This window comes from Piliocolobus tephrosceles, chromosome 1 (genome assembly GCF_002776525.5).
Source record: "Piliocolobus tephrosceles isolate RC106 chromosome 1, ASM277652v3, whole genome shotgun sequence".
NCBI lineage: Eukaryota > Metazoa > Chordata > Mammalia > Primates > Cercopithecidae > Piliocolobus > Piliocolobus tephrosceles.
Window position 1 is genome coordinate 187,748,470 of NC_045434.1, and position 20,026 is coordinate 187,768,495.

The 20,026-nt window shown below is 46.8% G+C and overlaps 1 protein-coding gene across 1 annotated transcript in view; it reads left to right on the forward strand.

Moving 5' to 3' along the window:
• The first annotated feature begins 642 nt into the window (after nt 1-642).
• Nucleotides 643-20,026, forward strand: part of DLGAP3 (DLG associated protein 3) — a 40,039-nt gene continuing 20,655 nt past the window's right edge. The window contains 6 exon segments of the mRNA XM_026457209.1: nt 643-903; nt 905-1,765; nt 5,762-5,967; nt 6,293-6,365; nt 18,838-19,051; nt 19,318-19,631. Of these exon segments, the coding sequence (XP_026312994.1) occupies nt 658-903; nt 905-1,765; nt 5,762-5,967; nt 6,293-6,365; nt 18,838-19,051; nt 19,318-19,631 (1,914 nt within the window). The 5' untranslated portion in view covers nt 643-657.

The following is a 20,026-nucleotide window of genomic DNA, read 5'->3' on the forward strand; positions in this document are numbered from 1 at the left end:
CACACATCCCAAAGTATATCTATATATTTACAAATAAATGTGTATCTATGTATATATGTAAATATTTCTATGTATATAAAAATATATATGCATTTATAAATATTTATTAATATACATTTACAAGTATAAAAACAAACAAATATATGTATATATACAAATTTAGAGGCCAAGTCTAGCTCTGTTGCCTGGACTGGAGTGCAGTGGTATAATACAATCATAGTTCACTGCAGCTTTGAGCTCTCGTGCTCAAGAAGTGATCCTGCTGTCTTGCATTCCCAAAGTGCTAGAAGTACAGGTGTGAACCACTGTGCCCAGTCTCTAAGGACATTTAAAAACCCATTTGACTGAGGGAATATCCTCCTGTGAATAAGTATTTATTGGATTTGCAGCATTCGTTGAATGATGGGATTACTTTGTGCCCTTGAGTGTCTATCTGTCTATTATGACTGTTTAAAGGAGTTTTTAGTCCATTTGTGGGAGGATAGTAAAATTAATCATAATAAATTGATATGTATTACCTGAAGGGATACAAGGGTGCCTAATAAAAGGTGGTTTTAGGTGAAGAGGGCTGTTCAATTCAAATACCTTTTCTCCCTATTTTTCCAGGAGGTTCCTGGGGCCTGGCCCCCAAGACTATGAAGAGCCTTTGCTGAGGCCATGAGGGGTTACCATGGCGACCGAGGCAGCCATCCCCGCCCAGCCCGCTTTGCTGACCAGCAGCATATGGACGTGGGCCCAGCTGCCAGGGCCCCATACCTGCTGGGCTCCAGGGAGGCCTTCTCCACTGAGCCCCGCTTCTGTGCCCCGAGAGCTGGCCTGGGACACATTTCTCCTGAAGGGCCCCTGAGCCTGAGTGAGGGGCTGTCGGTAGGCCCTGAGGGAGGGCCAGGGGGGGCCGGGGTTGGGGGGGGGTAGCAGCACCTTCCCCAGGATGTACCCTGGCCAGAGCCCCTTCGACACCTGTGAAGACTGTGTGGGCCACCCACAGGGCAAGGGTGCCCCCCGCCTGCCTCCTACACTCCTGGATCAGTTTGAAAAGCAGTTGCCAGTTCAACAAGATGGCTTCCACACACTACCATACCAGCGAGGGCCAGCAGGGGCAGGGCCCGGGCCAGCGCCAGGGACTGGCACTGCCCCAGAGCCCCGCAGCGAGAGCCCTAGCCGCATCCGGCACCTGGTTCATTCTGTGCAGAAGCTCTTTGCCAAGTCCCACTCTCTGGAGGCGCCGGGGAAGCGGGACTATAATGGGCCCAAGGCTGAGGGAAGAGGTGGCTCTGGAGGAGACAGCTACCCTGGCCCAGGATCCGGAGGCCCCCACACCTCCCACCACCACCATCACCACCACCATCACCACCACCACCAGTCCCGGCACGGCAAGAGGAGCAAGAGCAAGGACCGCAAGGGGGATGGGCGGCATCAGGCCAAGTCCACAGGCTGGTGGAGCTCCGATGACAACTTGGACAGTGATAGCGGCTTCCTGGCGGGTGGCAGGCCCCCTGGGGAGCCTGGTGGTCCCTTCTGCCTGGAGGGTCCAGATGGGTCCTACCGGGACTTGAGCTTCAAGGGGCGCTCGGGCGGGTCGGAAGGCCGCTGCCTTGCCTGCACTGGCATGTCCATGTCACTGGATGGACAGTCGGTCAAGCGAAGTGCCTGGCATACCATGATGGTCAGCCAGGGCCGGGATGGATACCCAGGGGCCGGGCCAGGCAAGGGGCTCCTGGGTCCGGAGACCAAGGCCAAAGCCAGGACTTATCACTATCTGCAGGTGAGGCTTTTTGGGGGTTGGGGAACAGGGTCCTCAGCCTTCACCGGTCTTGTCAACCAGGGAGCAGTGGAAAGTGTTGGGTGAGAGCCAGCTGTCCCTGTGATGGAGGGCCTGGATGCCAGGAGGCTCTGCCCTGCCCCATTGGGTCACTCTGAGCTCCTTTGGGGCTTCACTTTCCCTATTTGTGCAACGAAGGGCCCTTCTGTTCTAATGATGTGTCAGTCCCTGGAGACTTCCCCTTGACCTACTGTTTTGGACAGGCTGTGCTGATCTCTGTCTTAGGAGGTTGAAGGCATAATGAAGTTGAGGACAGGCAGTGGACAGGATACTGAGGTGCACCTTAGCTGTGGCTGCTCTTAAGATTGAAGGTCAGCATTTGGAAAGCAGTTCTCCTGCCCCAAAGCCTTCTCCAGACCTCTTTTCTGCTATAATCTGGGTGGCCCACATGTTTGAATATGAAGATCAGTTATTTCCAGAATGTGCCTCTGCTGAAGTTTGTCATTCCGGGGTACCTGTGGTGGGACAGCCAAAGCTGTGGAGGGGTCCTGGGAGTTTCATGTGTCTCATGTGTTTTCCTAGGTTAGGGGACAAACTGGATTTCAGCCCTGATACGATTCAGGCAGGGCCTCCTGGGAGTGGATGGTGCAGGTGATAGCTGGCATGCTGTTCTCATCTTGTCTTGCCATCTCTATGGTCTCTGCAGGTGAGGCCAGGAGCTCTGATTCCTACTTTTTATGGAGCCTTCACCCCAGCCTCATCTAGCCCACATCGTTTTCTTAAGTCATGCCATAATTTTAGGAGAAAAAGTCAATATAAATTCTGGAGGTTCAGTGTATTTCTGCATTCCACATAGTTGATACAGATCTATTTATTCAATGAGCATTTCCTGGGTGCTGTGGATACAAAGATGAAGATACAGATGCTGCTTGTGAGGAGCTCACAGTGTACAGTGGGAATAGACAAGGAAGCAGATAGAATATAGCGTGATGAGGCTGTGATAGGAGAGAGCCCTGGGCTTCTTGGGAACACAGAGGAGACACCTCACCGACCTGGGTGAGGAATGTCCCCTGAGCTGAATCTTGGTGGAGGAGTTGCAGTTGTTGAGTGCCGACTAAACGTATTCTGGGAAGAGACTATACAGCATGTTCAAAGGTGTGGAGAACAGAGTCTGCATGTGTCTTTGTGGGACATTGGCCTTGCTAGGTAAGTTGTGCACAAGTTAGGGCTCTCCTGGAGAACTCATGAAGGCCCAAGGGAGCACATAGGGCCACAGAGCAAATAAGAAGGGACTTCTGGATTCAGGACTTCTGGATTGGCCTGGTTTGCCCCCTCCCTGGGTAGGGAGGTGCTCTAAGCTGGGAACTGAAGGGTCCAGGGAGGGAACACCCATCCTTTCTCCCCCATAGCCGACTCCTTGCCATCCCTGAAGACTCGCTGCCATTTCCAGGGCTGCTCCCTGCTGCTTTTCCAGGGCTGCCCTGACCTCCCTGGGGGCTTCCTTTTTAACATGCACCTCACAGTGTCCTGCAGAGGAGTGAGGAGCTCTGCAGTGGCTAGAGTGGGAACCCTGCAGTGTGGCCTTCCCATCTGCTGGCCTGCCTCTCTCCACCTGCCTGCTGCTTTCTGTAGAGAATGGGGAAGGGGAATGATCCCTCCGGTCTGAGGACTGGGATGTCTGAGCCCATGTGGGGAAGAACCAAGGAGCTACAGGGACCCTCCAGAAAGCCTCGTGCTCCCCTGGTAGAAAAGCAGGGGAGACCGGCCACATGTGGCCAGGTGTCTTTGCTGGACTCCCAATCCGATTGTTGAAGCCGTTTCTCCCACTGGATACCAGCTTTGTCTTCAGCCTCTTCCAGAATCCCTCTGTCCACTCTGAGCCCCTGTTTCTTTATGGAGCCTCATCTCTTTGTTTCCCATCTTCCGATTGAGCCCCAGCCCCTCAAAGAGGCCTCCTCCTCCCCGTGGGTTCCTTCTCATCCCCAGAGTCTCCACCTTTTCCCTGAGCCCTATGCTGTCTCTGAGGTGTTACCCCTTTTGGAGCTCCCATCCCTACCCCATTTAACCTGTTCTTTACAACAAGGGTTTTAAATCCTCCCTACCTCCTCCAGTCCTCTCCCCCACGTCTTCACTTACACCTCATTTTCCGAAGTGTAGGCTGACATCACGGACTCCCTCAGCTTCCTGACAGCATCTCTCTAGACATATCCAGATTCCCAGCCACCCGCATCCCCTTCCTTGGCTCATAGGAAAATCTGGGACCACCCATCCCAGGCTGATCCTTCCTCCAGGGCTTGAGCCCATCTCCTCATGACCCCCTCCATCCCTGAACTGTTGTCCTCCCTTCTGAGGTTTAAAGACTATTTTTACTGGCTCTTTCTGTCATCCTGATAACATGTCCAAAGTCGCTTGCATCCTAAAAAATATTTCTGCAGCTCCATCCCACCTTCCATGTCCTTCATAATCAAGTTCTTAGAGCATAGACGCCTCTTCTTCACTTCCCTTCAATTCTTCCCTCACTGTGGTCTGATTTCCACACTCCCTGTCATTGACATGCCCTGGCAGTGGCCACAGATGATCTCTTGAGAGCTGTCTTCAAAAGGTACTTTTTGGTGCCTATAATAATTGTTACCATTTATTGAGCACTTTCTATGTCCTGGAAACTCTCTATTGGCTCATTTATCTTTGCCACCAACCCTCCGATGTAAGCATAAGTATTACGACCAACTCGCAGACAAGGAAACTGACACTTAGAGGTTAATCCGTTTTCCTTAAGTTCACCTATCCAGCAAGTGATGGGGCCAGAATTGCACATGAATCTTCTAACTCCCGAGCCTGAGTTACTAACCTCTGAACGCACTGTGGCATTTGACATAATCGACTCCCTTTATTCTTGAAATGTCTCCTGTTTCTATGACATGGCATTTTCCTGACTTCCCTCCTACCCCTCTGCCCACTCCTTCTCAGGTGACTTCACAGGCTCCTCTTCCTTTCTTCACAGTCCCTTTTTAAATGTCAGTGGATCTCTGCTCATCTCTCTTCTTCTCTCCCCTGGGCTGTCTCATTCACTGCTATGGATTCAGCTGCCGCCCATGACTCCCACATGTCCGCCTCCAACCCCGATCTCCCCACTGAATCCCAGAACCAAACATCCAACCACCTGCTCAACAGTTCTATGCCAAGCTCAAGGTGCTCAACCCCGACCCTACCACCTTTCCCCAGACTTGTTTCTCTGGGGTTCTATGGCTCAGTGAGCGGCAGCACCCTCCTCCAGGTCCTCAGCCAGCAGCCTGGCAGTCATCCTCGACTCCTCCCGCCCCCTCATCCCCCACGTCTAATCAGGCTCACTGATGCTCCTTAACACCTCTCATTTCCATCTCCTTCTCTTCCCCCTCATTGTCATTGTCTTAATTTAGGCCTCATCATCTCTTGCCTGGATAACAGCGTCAGCCTCCTAATTGGTCGTCCTCTTGCCACTTGAGCCTCTGCCCTGCTCCTGGCCCTCCACAATCCAGCCTCTGTTTGGACTGTGGGAGAGCTCTTTCTGCAACACAAACCTGATGTCTCTCCCCTGCATGAAGCCCTCTGTGGCTCCCCACAGCGGGGAAGGAGAGAGGATTTGGAATGTAAGCAGGTTGAAAGAATGAAGGAAAAGGAGGGGTAGGAGGTTGACTGAGGTCAGGTGATGCCTGACTGCCGGGCATGGAATTGACACAGGTCACTTTGGCCTCTGATCATCAACCGCTTGATGCCTGGCATGTCACTCCCTCAGACTCTCTAGGTGGCCCTTAATTAAGTGCAGAAGGTCTGTGGAGGATGACGAGGTGTCTCTTGTAAGGGAGGGGGACAGCCTGAGACCCTCCCCTTCTGCCTCTGCATGTACCTGAGTGTGCCTGTTCAAGCCAGGGCAGAGCACCTCCTACTGGCAGTGGGGAAAGAGTCCTGGCCTCTAGATTTACTAGGGTCAAGTCTGAGAGACAGAGGCCCCTGTTCCTGCAGGTGCCGCAAGATGACTGGGGGGGTTACCCCACTGGTGGCAAGGATGGGGAGATCCCCTGCCGCAGGATGCGGAGCGGCAGCTACATCAAAGCCATGGGGGATGAGGAGAGTGGAGACTCAGACGGCAGCCCCAAGACATCTCCCAAAGCAGTCGCCCGACGCTTCACCACCCGTCGCTCCTCCAGCGTGGACCAGGCCAGGATCAAGTAAGGACAGGGAGGGCCGGGGGGTGCGGGGTCGGGAGGCTGATGCTGGATTCCTGCGGGAGATGTGTGTAGAGTGGGTGAAAGTCAGGTAGTCCTGCCTAGGATTCAACTGGGGTGTCTCACTCTGGTCCACTTAAAGGGAGGGTCTTGGTGGGAATCCGTCTCTGGTGCCTCTTTGGGAGTCTCTTTACCCAGGGTCTCCTAAGGGATCTCTCTTTGGGGGTTCTGAGGAATAGGACTTGCTCAGGGGCCCCAGTGCTATTATCTCCCCTCCCCCACCTCCTAGCAGTCCACTGTTCTGACTCTGGAATTTTGCCCTTCCCAGCTGCTGTGTCCCACCCCGGATCCACCCCCGGAGCTCCATCCCTGGCTACAGCCGTTCCCTCACCACTGGACAGGTAGGGAGAGGCCCAGTATGCCTGGAGGAAAGAGTGAAAAGGGGATTCAATCCCATGCTCAGCTTAGGACTTAAAATCAGAGGGTCTGCCTGTGGAGAGAGCTCAGGCCTGGCTCTGGGGAAACTGGGAAACCTGCCTTAGGACTCCTGGAGCTGACTCAGGCTGGGAGTCTCAGAGAATCACAGCCTTAAAACCCACCAAGTGTCCTCAAAGTGATGAGCTTGTAAGGGCAACTCCAGTGCCCTGGGGCTCTCCACAGGCCCGATTGCTTCCTCCCTGCCCCCGTGTAAAAGGTAGGATTGATTTGTACAGACAGGGCACAGGCCAAGCTGCAGTCTCAGACATGATCTGGGCCTGAATTCTGCCACCCTGCCCCTCTGTCCTGAGGAACCACAAGCAAGAGACCTTACTTTTCAACACCTCTGTTTCTCGTCTTTAAAATGGCAATAGTAGGGACAGTTATTTTGCAGGGGTTTTGTGAGAGTTCCGTGAGAAAATGTATGCAAACACAAGGTACTTGGCCCGAAAATGGCATTTGAGAAATGCGAGTTCCATATCTAAGTACAGACTTTCCCTTTAATTAGACGGAAGCAGCGCCGTTTAGTAATTAAACACATGAGGTGGGGTTGAATTCCAGCTTGGCTACTTACCAGCTGAGTGACCTGGGGCAAGTTACTTGACTTTTCTTGAGCCCCACTTTCCCTTTTTAAAAATAGGCATCATAATAGTGTTCTTGGCACATAGCCAGCATTCAATAAAGGTTAGCTATTTTTACTGTATGCTGGGGAAAAAATGCAATGCAAAAGACCATCCACGTTGGCTCCCATTGTTCGCTGCTGCAGTCTCTCAGTATTCCTCTTCCATTGCCTGAACCAGGGAGTCTGATTGGCACAGCTCTCTTTTTACATCAGACCAGCCTATGTTGTTAAACCCACGAGTTAAATGCTTAGCCCTTATTTTACCTGGCCCATCAGTCACATGTAACACAGTTGAAGACTCCCTCCTTCCTGAAAGACTGTACTTGGTTGGCTTGGAGGACACCACGCCCTCTACATTCTCCTGGATTCTCTCCCTGGCTGCTTATCCTCAGTCTGTGTCTTGGGTGCCTCTGCAACTCCCCAGGATGTGAACACTGGAGTTTTCTAGAGCTCAGCCCCTGGATTTCTCTCTATACCTACTCCTTAGGTGATCTTGTCCAGGCTCATGGCTGAGAGCCTGATGACTATGAAATGTATATCTCCAGCCCAAACTCTCCCGTAAATGCCAGGTATATATGTCTAACTGTGCATTGAAATCTCATTTGGATGTTTAGTAGACATCTCAAACTTAAGATGTCCAAAACTAAACTGCTGATACACACACCCTCCACAATCCCCTCCCGTCCCTCGCTGCCGCAGTTGCTGCTCTATCCTCTGAATTCTCCATTTCAAATGACAACTTTATCCTTCTAGAAGCTCTGGTTTAAAAGCCTGAAGTCAGTTTGACCACTCTCTCTCTCACAACTCACCTCCAATCCTTCAGCTAATCCTGCTGGTCCCACCTTTAAAATATATCCAGGATCCAACCGCTTTTCACCACCTCCACTGCCACCGGTTCTTCCAGGCACCATGTCCTTTTGTCTGGATGATGGCGCTGCCTTCTAGTTGGTCTCCTGTATTTGCTCTTGCTCCACTTCATCTTCTCTCATTAAAACCGTGCATGATCTTTAAAAACTATAATCACAGTCACTCACTCTTCTGCTCAAAACCCTCACCTTGCTCAGAGTAAACTCAGGAACCTAACCACGGCTTTCAAGGCCTGCATGACCTGGTGACCTCGCTGGAGTGGAGCTGCCTCTGAGTTCCTCTTCTAACGCTGTTCCCCTCCCTCCCACTCCAGCCACACTAGACTCCCTAGGGCCTTTGCATTTGCCACTACCTTTGCCTGGGTGTCACCTTCCCAGACACTCCCATGGATCACTTCCTCACTCTTTCAGGTCTTTTCCCAAAGGCTCTAAAATTTTAATTTAACGCCCCCCTTCCAACATTTCCTATTCCCCTTCCCTGTGCTGTCATTGTTGAGGTCTTCTCCGCCTTCTTCCTCCTGCTCTTTTTCCTTCTTCTTAGCACTTTGCACTATCTAATATCACATATACTTGACATATTTAGCCTGGAGGTATGGCTTCTTATTCTTGCTTTATAGAAGATGAAAGAAGTTTAAAGCACTAGAGATGTCACCCTATTATGTCTCATAATACTTTTTTTCCCTTAAGTCTATTTTTTTTTGTTTGTTTAGTATTTGCCTAGAACACCTTTCTCCATCTTTTACTTTAAAACTTTTTGTCTACGTCTCAGGTATATTTTTTGAAAATAATTATAGCTACATTTTACCTATATCCATTCTGATAATTGCTTGAGAGTTTAGTACATTTATATTTATTGTGATTACTGATAATCTGTGATTACCCCTTGGCCTAAACCTAGGGTACTGTGATGACCCTGGCCCTAACCCTTGGATTTGTTTCTATCATCTTATTTTGTGACTTCTATTTATCTTGCCTTCGGGCTGAGGCTTTTCTGTTCCTTTGCTGCCTCCTTTTGGTTTGAGTTTTCTTTATTCTTCTCCCCACCAAATTCCATACTGTTTAGTAGTTATATATCCTATTTTATTCTTTGTGGTTACCCTTATAATTTTCATATGCATATTTGACTTAATGACTGAAGCTGACAGTTTTTTCTGTACTCCTCCTGAACAATGCAGAGACCCTAGGACATTTTTTTTTTTTTTGTGACGGAGCCTGGCTCTGTTGCCCAGGTCAGAGTGCAGTGGCTAGATCTCTGCTCACTGCAACCTCCGCCTCCCAGGTTCAAGCGATTCTCCTGCCTCAGCCTCCCGAATAACTGCACCACTACACCTGGCTAATTGTTTTGTATTTTTAGTAGAGACAGGTTTCACTATGTTGGCCAGGCTGGTTCCAAACTCCTGACGTCAGGTGATCCACCTGCCTTGGCCTCCCAAAGTGCTGGGATTACAGACGTGAGCCACCATACCTGGCTGACATTTTGATTTTGATGACCTCTTCCCTTCTTGTTCTTCTTTTTTTTGGCAACAAAAATTTATTTTCTCACAATTCTGGGGGCTAGGAATCTGATCAAGCTGTCAGCTGGAGTGGTTTCTACCATTCAGTGATTTGTATTTTTATATATTTTATGTTGCTGTTTGGAGAAAAAAACATTTTAAATTTGATGGTGCATAATTCATCAATTTTTCTCTTCTTGATTGTGCTTTGGTGCAAAATTTAAGAAATCTTTGTCTAATGCAAGATCACAAAAAATTACTCTAATGTTTCTACTAAGCATTTTGTAGTTTAACATGTATATTTAGATGTATGACCCACTTTGAGTAGTGTGTGTGTGTGTGTGTGTGTGTGTGTGTGTGTGATTCGAGTTAGGGGTCCAGCTTTATCTTTTGGAATGTGGATATCCAATTTTCCCAGCATCATTTGTTGAAAAGGCTTTTCTTTCCTCATTGAAATTTCTTGGCCCCTTTTTCAAAATCAATTTACTGTAAATGCATGTGTTTATTAATGAACCTTAAAACTTATTCCATTGGTCTGCATCAACCTATCTTTATGCTATTACCACATGCTTTGATTGCTGTAACTGTGTAGTAAGTGTTGATTTTGGTAAGTTGAAATTATATGATTTTGTTACTCCTTTTAAAGATTGCTTTGTGTTTTGTGTTTCCTTTGCATACATACAAGATTTTTGGGTAGGCTTGTTGATTTCTATAAGAAAATATAGTTGGGAATTTGAAGGGATTGCCCTGAATGTATAGATGGGGTATTGTATTCTTAACAATATTAAGTGTTATTGTCCTTGAATATTGGATGTATTTCCATTCATTAAGTTCTTCTTTGGTTTCTTTCAGTATTTATTTTATTTTTATTGTTATTATTATTTTAATTTTTTTTTTTTTTTGAGATAGAGTCTCGCTTTGTCGCCCAGGCTGGAGTGCAGTGGCATGATCTCAGCTCACTGCAAGCTCTGCCTCCCGGGTTCACGCCATTTTCCTGCCTCAGCCTCCTGAGTAGCTGGCACTACAGGTGCCCGCCACAACACCTGGCTAATTTTTTTTTTGTATTTTTAGTAGAGACGGGGTTTCACTGTGCTAGCTAGGATGGTCTCGATCTCCTGACCTCGTGATCCGCCCGCCTTGGCCTCCCAAAGTGCTGGGTTTACAGGCGTGAGCCACCATGCCTGGCCTATTTTACTTTTAATTTTTATTATACATTGACAAATTGGAGGTGTATATATTTATGGGGTACAAAGTAATGTTATGATTTATGAATACAATGTGGAATAATTAAATCAAGTGAATTGACATGCCCATCACCTCAAATACTTAAGTGATCTTAGGACACTTTAATTTCCTTGACTTCTTCCCTTCTTATGTGGACTTATTGCCCAGTATTTTAGTTCTACCTTTTAACCTGTCAAATTAGTCTCCATTATTATTGTTACTTTTTATATTATTAGCTCTTGAGTATATATACTCACATCTCTACCTTTTTTACTCCTCACTTTACCCCCTTACATCTCATTGTTTTGTCCTATATTCTTGGTAATTTTTTCAGTGAATATCTGTTAGTAGCAAACTTGAACTTTAACAAAAAATATATTTTACCCATACTGTTTGATACAGTTTAGCTTATTGTGGGAATTCTAGCTTAACATTTATTTTCTCTCAGTGTTTTGAAGATATTCTTTTGTTATCTGTCTATTGTTGCCGTTAAGGAGTCTGCTATCAACCCGATTGTGTTTGTAGGTAGTTTTAATTTCTCTCAGGTTGCTGTTGAGATCTTGCTTTGATTTTACCGTTCTGCAGTTTCACTATGATATGTTCATGTGTGTGCTCCATAAATCTGTGGATTCATGTTTTTCTTCAATTCTGGAAAATTCTCTCATGTTATAATTTGCATAGTATATCTTTTCCCCATTCTTTTACTTTCAGCTGTTTGTGTTTCAGATTTAAGGTATGTCTCTTGTACATGGCATCTAATGGTTTTTTTTTTTTTTTTTGCTTTATCTTATCACTATGCGTTTTGAATGAATGTTTTGTCCATTCATGTTTTATTTTATTTATTTAATTTGTTTTTGAGGCAGAGTTTTGCTCTGTCACCTAAGCTACATTGTAGTGGTGTGAACATGACTCACTGCCTTGACCTCCCAGGCTCAATCAATCCTCCCCACTCAGTTCCCCAAGTAGCTGGGACTAGAGACACATACCACCATGCCCAGCTAATTTTGTATTTCTTGTAGAGATGGGACTTCACTCTGTTGCCCAGGCTGGTCTCAAAACTTCAAGGGACCCACCCACCTTGGCTTCCCAAAGTTCTGGGATTACAGGCATGAGCCTGAAAGCCAGGCCTTCACATCTTAATGTGGTTATTGATGTGGTTGGATTGTCTCATATTATTTTTTGATCCTCTGTTCCTTCTTTACTGTCTTCTTTTGTATTAAATCAATAAATATTTTAGTGTACCATTTACATTTATTTGTTAATTTTTTAGTATACAATTTGAGTTACTTTCTTAGTGATTGCACTAGGAATTACAATGTATATCCTAGTTTATCAAAATATAATTACAGTAAAATATAGAAGCATTGCTCTAATATAACTTGTTTTCCCCCTTTGTGCTATTACTGTCATATATTACCTATATATGTTTTAAACCTAACACTTGTTATAAACAAACATTGGTATTATAATAAGTGTTTTGTGTAATCTTATGTCTTTTAAAGAGGTTAAGAGAGGAAGTGAGGAAAATATATTTATAGAGTCTCTTGTATTTACTCACATATTTACCATTTCTGGTGCTCTTTATTTCTTCTTCTGTATTTGAGTTACCACTGGGTGAGGCTCTTGTATTTACTCACGTATTTACCATTTCTGGTGCTCTTTATTTCTTCTTCTGTATTTGAGTTACCATTGGGTGTTGCTTTATTTTCCTTTTAGCCTGAAGGACTTCCATTAGTGCTTCTCATAATAAAAGTCTCTTGGCAATAAATTATTCAGTCTACAATTATTCAGTAACATCTGGAAATGTTATTTTTACTTCATCTTGGAAGAATAGTTTTGCTGGATATAGAATTCCTGGCTGACAGTTATTTTTCTTTCAGCACTTTGAATATACCATTCCACTGCCTTCTGGTGTTCATTGTTTTTGATGAAAAGTGAGTTGTTTCCCTCTATGTGATGAATTGTTCTTCTTGTGCGGCTACTAAGATTTTCTCTGTTTTCAGCTTTCAACATTTCGACTATAATTTGTGTGAATATGGCTCTCTTAGCATTTAGCCTACTTTAGGTTCATTGGGCTTCTTTGATCTCTAATGTTTTTTGTTTTTTAATTAAATTTGGTAGCTAGGCACAGTAGTGGGCACCTGTAGCCCTAGCCCCTTGGGAAGTGGGGGCAGGAGGATTGCTTCAGCCTAAGAGTTTGACCTGTAGTGTGCACTATGATTGTTATGATTGTGCCTGGGAATAGCCACTGCACTCAAGCCTGGGCAACATAGTGAGACCTCATCTCTAAAAAAGAAAAAACAAAAAACAAAAAACAAGAACAAAAACAAAAGGAAAGTTTTTGGCTACTGTCTCTCCAAATATCTTTTCTGCCCTATCTCTTCCTTTTTCTCTTTTTTCTCCTCCTCCTTCTGGAACTCCCATTGCATGTATGGTGATATGCTTGATGTTGTCCCATAGGCCTCTGAGGTTGTGTTCATTTCTGTTTAATATTTTTTCTCTCCATTATTCATACTCCATTATTCTCTCCATTATTCATACATTATTCAACCCCATACAGATCCATCTTCATGTTTACTGATCATTTATTATGTTGACCCCCTCTACTGAATTTTTAATTTGTTACTATACTCTTCAGCTCCAGAATTTCAATTTGTTCCTTTTTTAATCTCTCTCTCTTTGTTGTGATTTGTATTCATGAAGTCATTGTTGTCATGCTTTCCTTTAAATCTTTAAACATGGTTTCCTTTAATTCTTTGATATGTTCATAATAGCTGCTTTGTAGTCTTTGTCTGATAAATCCAACATTTGGGGATATGCATACCTTCTTGTTTATTTGCATATCTTACAATTTTTTGTTAAATACTGAACATTTTAGCTAATATATTGTAGCAATTCTAGATTCTTATGTTTTCCTCTTGAAGATTGTTATTGCTTTATTTGTTTGTTAATGTGAATGAAATCTGTGAAATCTGTCTTCCCTACAGCATGTGGCCTCTAATGTTTCCATTCAGTTTTATTTCCTTCTTATTTTTATTTTTAAGCCTTGTTTCTTAGGGGGTTCCTCCATATCTGCATAGCTTAGTGTTCAGCCAGAGATTTTTTGGAGGTTGTGCTCAAGAACCTCAAGCTAGTTAGACTTTCTCTCTGCCTATATTTCTACATGTGAGCTGGGGAGGGCAAAGTTCAGGTTGTTTTCAAACCTACCCTGGCTTTTACTCTTCACCAGACTCTTTTATTTCCCCTGCACACGTATACAGGCTCCATTGGTTAGGGATGTGTGGGTGGCTCAGGCTTCTCTGCTCTCTGCTGTGCATTCACCCAGCTTTGAGTTAACCCAAAATATGTGGAGAGCTGATTAAACTCCCTAGGTCTGTCTCACCCCCTGGAAGTTTCTGATAAATTCCTGGCTAGTTTGCCAGTCCATTGTTTGGCCCAAACATTGCTGAAACCCAGCCTAACAGTGCTGCTGGCCTTCCCTGTTCTTGATATTATAACTGACAATGCCCCAAATTAAGTGGAGCCCCCTGGCAGAGGCAGTGAAGCAGCTGATTTTTCACATGCGGCACCACGTTTGTTGAAGTATTGCAACTGATAGCGTTGGGGACTTGGTGAACGAGGGCAGCCTCAGGATACTATAGAGTCATGCTATTCTTACCCAAAGTTCAGTAATTTTTATGAATACATGTTTCTTTGTCATATGTCTTTTATTGATTTGCAGAGTGATAAAATGGTGGTTTTTGACAGTTTTATCCTGCTTTAGAGTCTTATTTTCTTCTGTTTTCAGTTTTATCTTTTAAGCTTAGAACTTTTAAACATCATTTAAAAGTTATTTTGTTTTAGCTAAGGTAGCACTAGCTGCTATAACAGAGAAATCTTGAATTCTTAATGGCTTAACCCAATCAAAGTTTGGTTTTTGTTTATGTCACAATTTGTATTTTCTATTGCTATGTAAGTTATCCCCAAATGTAGTGTCTTTAAACAATGAATATTTATTGTCTCACAGTTTCTGTGGGTCAGGAATCTGAGTGCAGCCTGGCTGTGGGTGCGACTGGGTCAAGTGCCTCACAAAGTTGCAATCAAGGTTTTCGCCAAGGCTGCAGCATCTCAAGGCTTGACTGGGTGAAGATCTGCTTCCATGCTCACTCACATGGCTGTTGGCAGGCTACAGATTCTTGCTGGCTACTGACCAGGGACATCAATTTCTTCTATGTGGGACTCACTATAGGGTTACTCACAGCATAGCAGCTTGCCTCCCCCAGAGCAAAGGCTCTGAGAGAAAGAGAATAAGAAAAGGTGTCTAAGATGGAAGCCATGGTCTGTTTGTAACCTAATCTCAGAAGTGATATCCCATTGTGTCTGCCATATTCCATTCATTAGAAGTGGGCCAATAAGTCCAGTCCATACTCATGAGAAAGGGATTACACAAGGGTGTGAGTTCCAGGAGATGGAGATCATTAGGAGCTATGTCAGAGGCTGTCTCCCACATAGTACACTCACCTTTATTGGAAATTTATCTGTGAGAAGCATGAGCAGCTTAGGAGTGAGTTCCCCAGGAAATATTTTGCAGTTGCTTCTGTTAGAATATCCATGGCTTGGGACAATTTTATGTTAATTTTTAATTTTGGGGGTGTGGCCCATGAAGGTTCATGCAGATACACAGTACTGTGGCTGTGTAAGGACCAGCGTGTAGGTACAGACTCTTAGGGGATTTGCCTCTTTTCCCTTCCCGCCATCCCTGTACTTCAGACGAGCTTCCTTGTCATCAGCCTGTGGTGATGACTAATTTTTTTATTCTAGTCTACATTTTCATCAAAGGTTTCACTTTTCCTAACTTTATGCAGGTTCTCCTTTCCAATTCCATGCTTCATGTGGGCCCAAAACCTTCCTCCTATGCCCAAGTGGGTGTTTAAAACCTAAGTCTTTACCAAAATGCTGAGACCAACAGCCCCTGCCCCCACTTCCCGCCTCCACTGGGCTGTTTGCAGCATTGGCTCATACAGTTAATATTCTGATTTTCCAGTCTCCTCTTTGCTTTTGTCCCCTGGGGACTTATCTCGCTTTCTTGTGAGCTCAGCTATGCATATAAAGCAACATTTGTTATATTTTATCCAATGTTTTGAAATGGGAGAGTTTTCTAAAGGTTATCTAAACTAAATAACACATGTAAAGTATACAGGATGTTGCCTGGCCCCCTGTTGGACCCACCAACTCTAGTCTGGACAATTTCCAATTAGACACAAAGCATTTTTACTTTAAATATGCCATGAGCTTGCAAATGCCTACTGATTCTCAGTCTGGTTTGGAGAAAGGCTAAGGATCTCATCCCAAGAGGATCCTTTGACTTTGACTCTCCTGTAAGTGGGTGTTGAGGGAAGCAGGGTGGAAGTCAGTGCAGGGATAATAGGAACATTCACAGTACAATGTTACAGTTTTATAATTGTAAGATAGTAAAGATCAACTTGGGTGCAATATTTCTCTGAGGGTCTCTTGAGTCCGTGTTTTCCTTGTGTCCTGGTCTCCTGTTGGAACCCCAGAAGCTCCTCTTGGCCAGCTGAGCTGGCAGGTGTATGATCCCAGGGAGTTGTTCACCCTTTTTTGTCTGCCTTGGATAGAATTGGTTGTGAGTATTGCCTGTGGGTGGGATTTCAAGAGCTTCAGAAAACCCCAGGGAAAGAGGCACTTCTCATTCTGAGTGGTATTGTCGCTGATTTAAGAGCCTCTTGTTGCTAATAATAGTAGCTAAAGTTTATTGAGCATCTACTGTGTGCCAGATATTATGCCTAGTGCTTTATACACAGAAGAGGGCTAGAGATACAGAAACATACTACAGAGTGAGATTCCTTTCATCCCTGGTGTCTGGACTCGAGACCAGCGTGCTTTCTGCTAGGTTTAGATTAGCTCCCCTGTGCTCCAAGAGGGACACTCTGGGCTGCATTTGTTCTAGTTGGGGAGTGTCTTGAGCCTAGCCCAGAAATAGCTGGAGTTAGTTCAGTTCCTGTGTTTTAGGAAATACACTGGCAACTGTTGTCCTTGGTGCCCCAGAAATACAGAGACAGAAAGACTGAGAGGTAGATGACAGAGCATCATGGTGAAAGCCACAACTGTCACACAAGTGTGGCTTGTGACAGTCAAGTATGAGATAATTTAACTTCTATGGGGTCTCAGATTGATTTTTCCATGGCCTGTGATTTCCATACACTTGTAATGAGGCTCCTTTAGAAAAAGCTTCAAAAAGTTCAGACAATCCTTCTTTTTAATTAGTGGGCCCACACTGAAACCACTGAATCTAAATCTCCAGCAAATTTGACTCTGAGCTTCTAAGCAGCCAAAGCAAGATAGGTGTTCTGTTAACCCTGGGTTCAGATCCTTGGGGTGGGGCCTGAGTTAATGTAGGTTTAACAAGCTCCCCAAGAGATTCTGTTGCTCAATCAGCCTTATGTGGAAGCCAGGAAGCATGACATTTAATTTCAGTTTTATCACTTACCAGCTGGGCATCCTTAGGCAGTTCATCGGCCCTCTCTGGGTCTTTTTGCCCATTAATAGATTGGAATAGAAATGGCTCTATTTGAAGCAGAATCCAGTAAAATCATGTTATGCTTTGGAGGCCGAATTATGGAAACATTGAGCTGTAGTTTACACATGGATCAGGCCACTCCTTTGAGCCTCTGTTGGCTGCACATAAATACAATGCCATGAATCTTTCCTGGGAGATGTCACAAGATGCAGCCATGTGATACTTGCTGTTACGTTTGCCATGGGATGCTGTCGAGGACCTTGTCCATGACTTCATCCAATGGACTCTACATAATTATCCACAGGGGATGACTGTCTTTTAGTCTCAGGGACAAGAATCGTTGTGGTTCTCTTGGGCATCTGGCCTGTGTTTACCAGGGAGGCCCTGAGACCTTCGCATGCCATTAGCTGAGGGCTTACTATGTTCCAGTACCTGTACCAAAAGCCTCACATGTTTTTCTTTGAGTCCCCTCAATAGCCCTATGAAGATGGTACCGTTATCACTCCCGTTTGACAGATGAGCAAACTGAGGCCCCCAAACTTTAACTTTCCCAGGCCATTCTGCTAGGAAGTGGTAGAGCAAGCACTTGAATCTTGGAGAGGTCTCACTCATAGCCCATACAGGCAACTCTGAGGCTATACTCCCTGATGCTTTGTCTGCTTGGAAGCTCAGGGTTAAATATGTGCCCATCTTGAGCAATGTTCAGGACTTTGTCACCTGTGTTCTGGGGGTAGCACTTACCTCTGGTAGCACCTTTTCCTATCTTTACTTTTTCTTTGCACCAGTTTGCTCATGTAATGTGAATGAAGCTGCAACCTCTGTGGTATATTTAGTCTTCGTGTGGTGCTGTGCGGCACAGTTCCATGAACAAAATTTTTGTTTTGCTTTTTTTCATGCTTTAAATTTTTTTTTTTTTTTAACACCATGGATTCTGCACCACCAAAATACCAAAAACAAAACCAAGAACCTTATCCAGCAATGGCTAAGCTTTCCTCAGTGGGGGAGGGTAGAGAAGGAGCCCACAGGTTAAGCCAGAACCCGAGTGAGTGGGTAGAAGGTGGGGGAAGGCTCGGGACACTGGTAGGTTAATAACTTTGCTCCATCACTTACCCATTAGTTTCCGTCCTGCCACTTGGTATTTTAAACATACATATAAAATACCAAGTGGCAGGACGGAAACTAATGGGTATATATATCAATTTTCAGTCAATTTTGTAATGTAATGGATTATAACTAAGAAAATAAAAGGTGTCCTCCATGTAGTCCCCACCCCTATACTGGGCAGGAGGGTGCATGCCAGGTCCCTGGTCCTCTCTGTTGGGGTCAGGTGAGAGAAACGTCAGGGGCTGGGACTAGGTGGAGAGGAAAACATGGTGGTCTGCAGCCTGGGGTGCAGCCAGACAGACACCTGGAAGAGGCATAGGTGGGGTGGGGGTGGTGGTGGGGGTGGGATATTTAGAGGAAAGACTGGGCCCCAAGACAAGCCTGGGGAGCTAGAATGGAGCAGAGATGACCCCATCTTTGTTTGCAAAGAGGGCTCCTTTTAGTTCAAACGCGGAAGAGTCGTCCACAGTCTCTGCAGATACAGAAAGGTCTTCCTAAGGCAGAGCACGCCAGGGACTTCCACCCCCTCCCGGCACCTCGTAACTGTCCTCCCGACACCCTGCCCCCCAGCTCAGCGATGAGTTGAACCAGCAGCTGGAGGCCGTGTGCGGGTCCGTGTTTGGGGAGCTGGAGTCCCAGGCCGTGGACGCCCTGGACCTGCCCGGCTGTTTCCGCATGCGGAGCCACAGCTACCTCCGGGCCATCCAGGCCGGCTGCTCTCAAGACGACGACTGCCTGCCCCTCCTTGCTACCCCTGCCGCTGTCTCAGGGAGGCCCGGCTCCTGTGAGTACACCTCCCTGCCCCTGGCCGGCCCTAGGCTGGAGAGCGCCCTGGGTCCGGGTTCTGACCATCCCCTCGACTGTGCTGTGACCCCGCGCAGATCGCTCGCTCCCGGGGTCGGATATGACGGAGAGAGCGTCCCTTGGCGTGTGTGCAGCAGCCGCTGCAGGGTCCCGTTGGGCCTCTTGGGGTGGGAGTCGGGCGCGGGCCCAGGACCCAGGCAGGGCCGCAAGCCTCACGCACTGCGTCTCTGCCCGCGCCGGCCACAGCCTTCAACTTCAGAAAGGCCCCGCCCCCCATCCCGCCGGGAAGCCAGGCCCCGCCCCGCATCTCCATCACCGCCCAGAGCAGCACCGACTCCGCGCACGAGAGCTTCACGGCAGCCGAGGGCCCCGCCCGGCGCTGCAGCTCCGCCGACGGGCTGGACGGCCCCGCCATGGGTGCGCGCACCTTGGAGTTGGCGCCGGTGCCGTCCCGGGCCAGCCCCAAGCCCCCCACACTCATCATCAAGACCATCCCTGGCAGGGAGGAGCTGAGGAGCCTGGCGCGGCAGCGGAAGTGGCGGCCGTCCATTGGGGTGCAGGTATGGAACGGGGAGGCGTCCACAAGGGCTCGGACCTTGGCGGGTTGGGGCTGGGGTGAGGGGCCGGAAGCGGCCTTCTGGATATATCGACCTTCTTCCTGGCTTCCCCTGAGCTGCAAGCGAGCCCCGTGCCTGGACATCGACGGGGCTGCTCCAGCCAGCCTCCGCCCACTTCCTCGTTCCTTGTCCTGGCACCATCGACCCTCCTGGCTAATGGAGGGATGGAGGGCCGAGCCCTGTGGTTGCCACTTTGAGGCCTGTGACCGACCGCCTGGGTCTCTCATCTTGTTCAGGCAGATGGTCTTTGCAGGACCTGCCAGCTGGCTTGGGGCGCAGCCATTGCTAGCCGTTCTCCCCGGGAAGGGCTTTCACCTTGGCTCGCCACAGCCACTGAC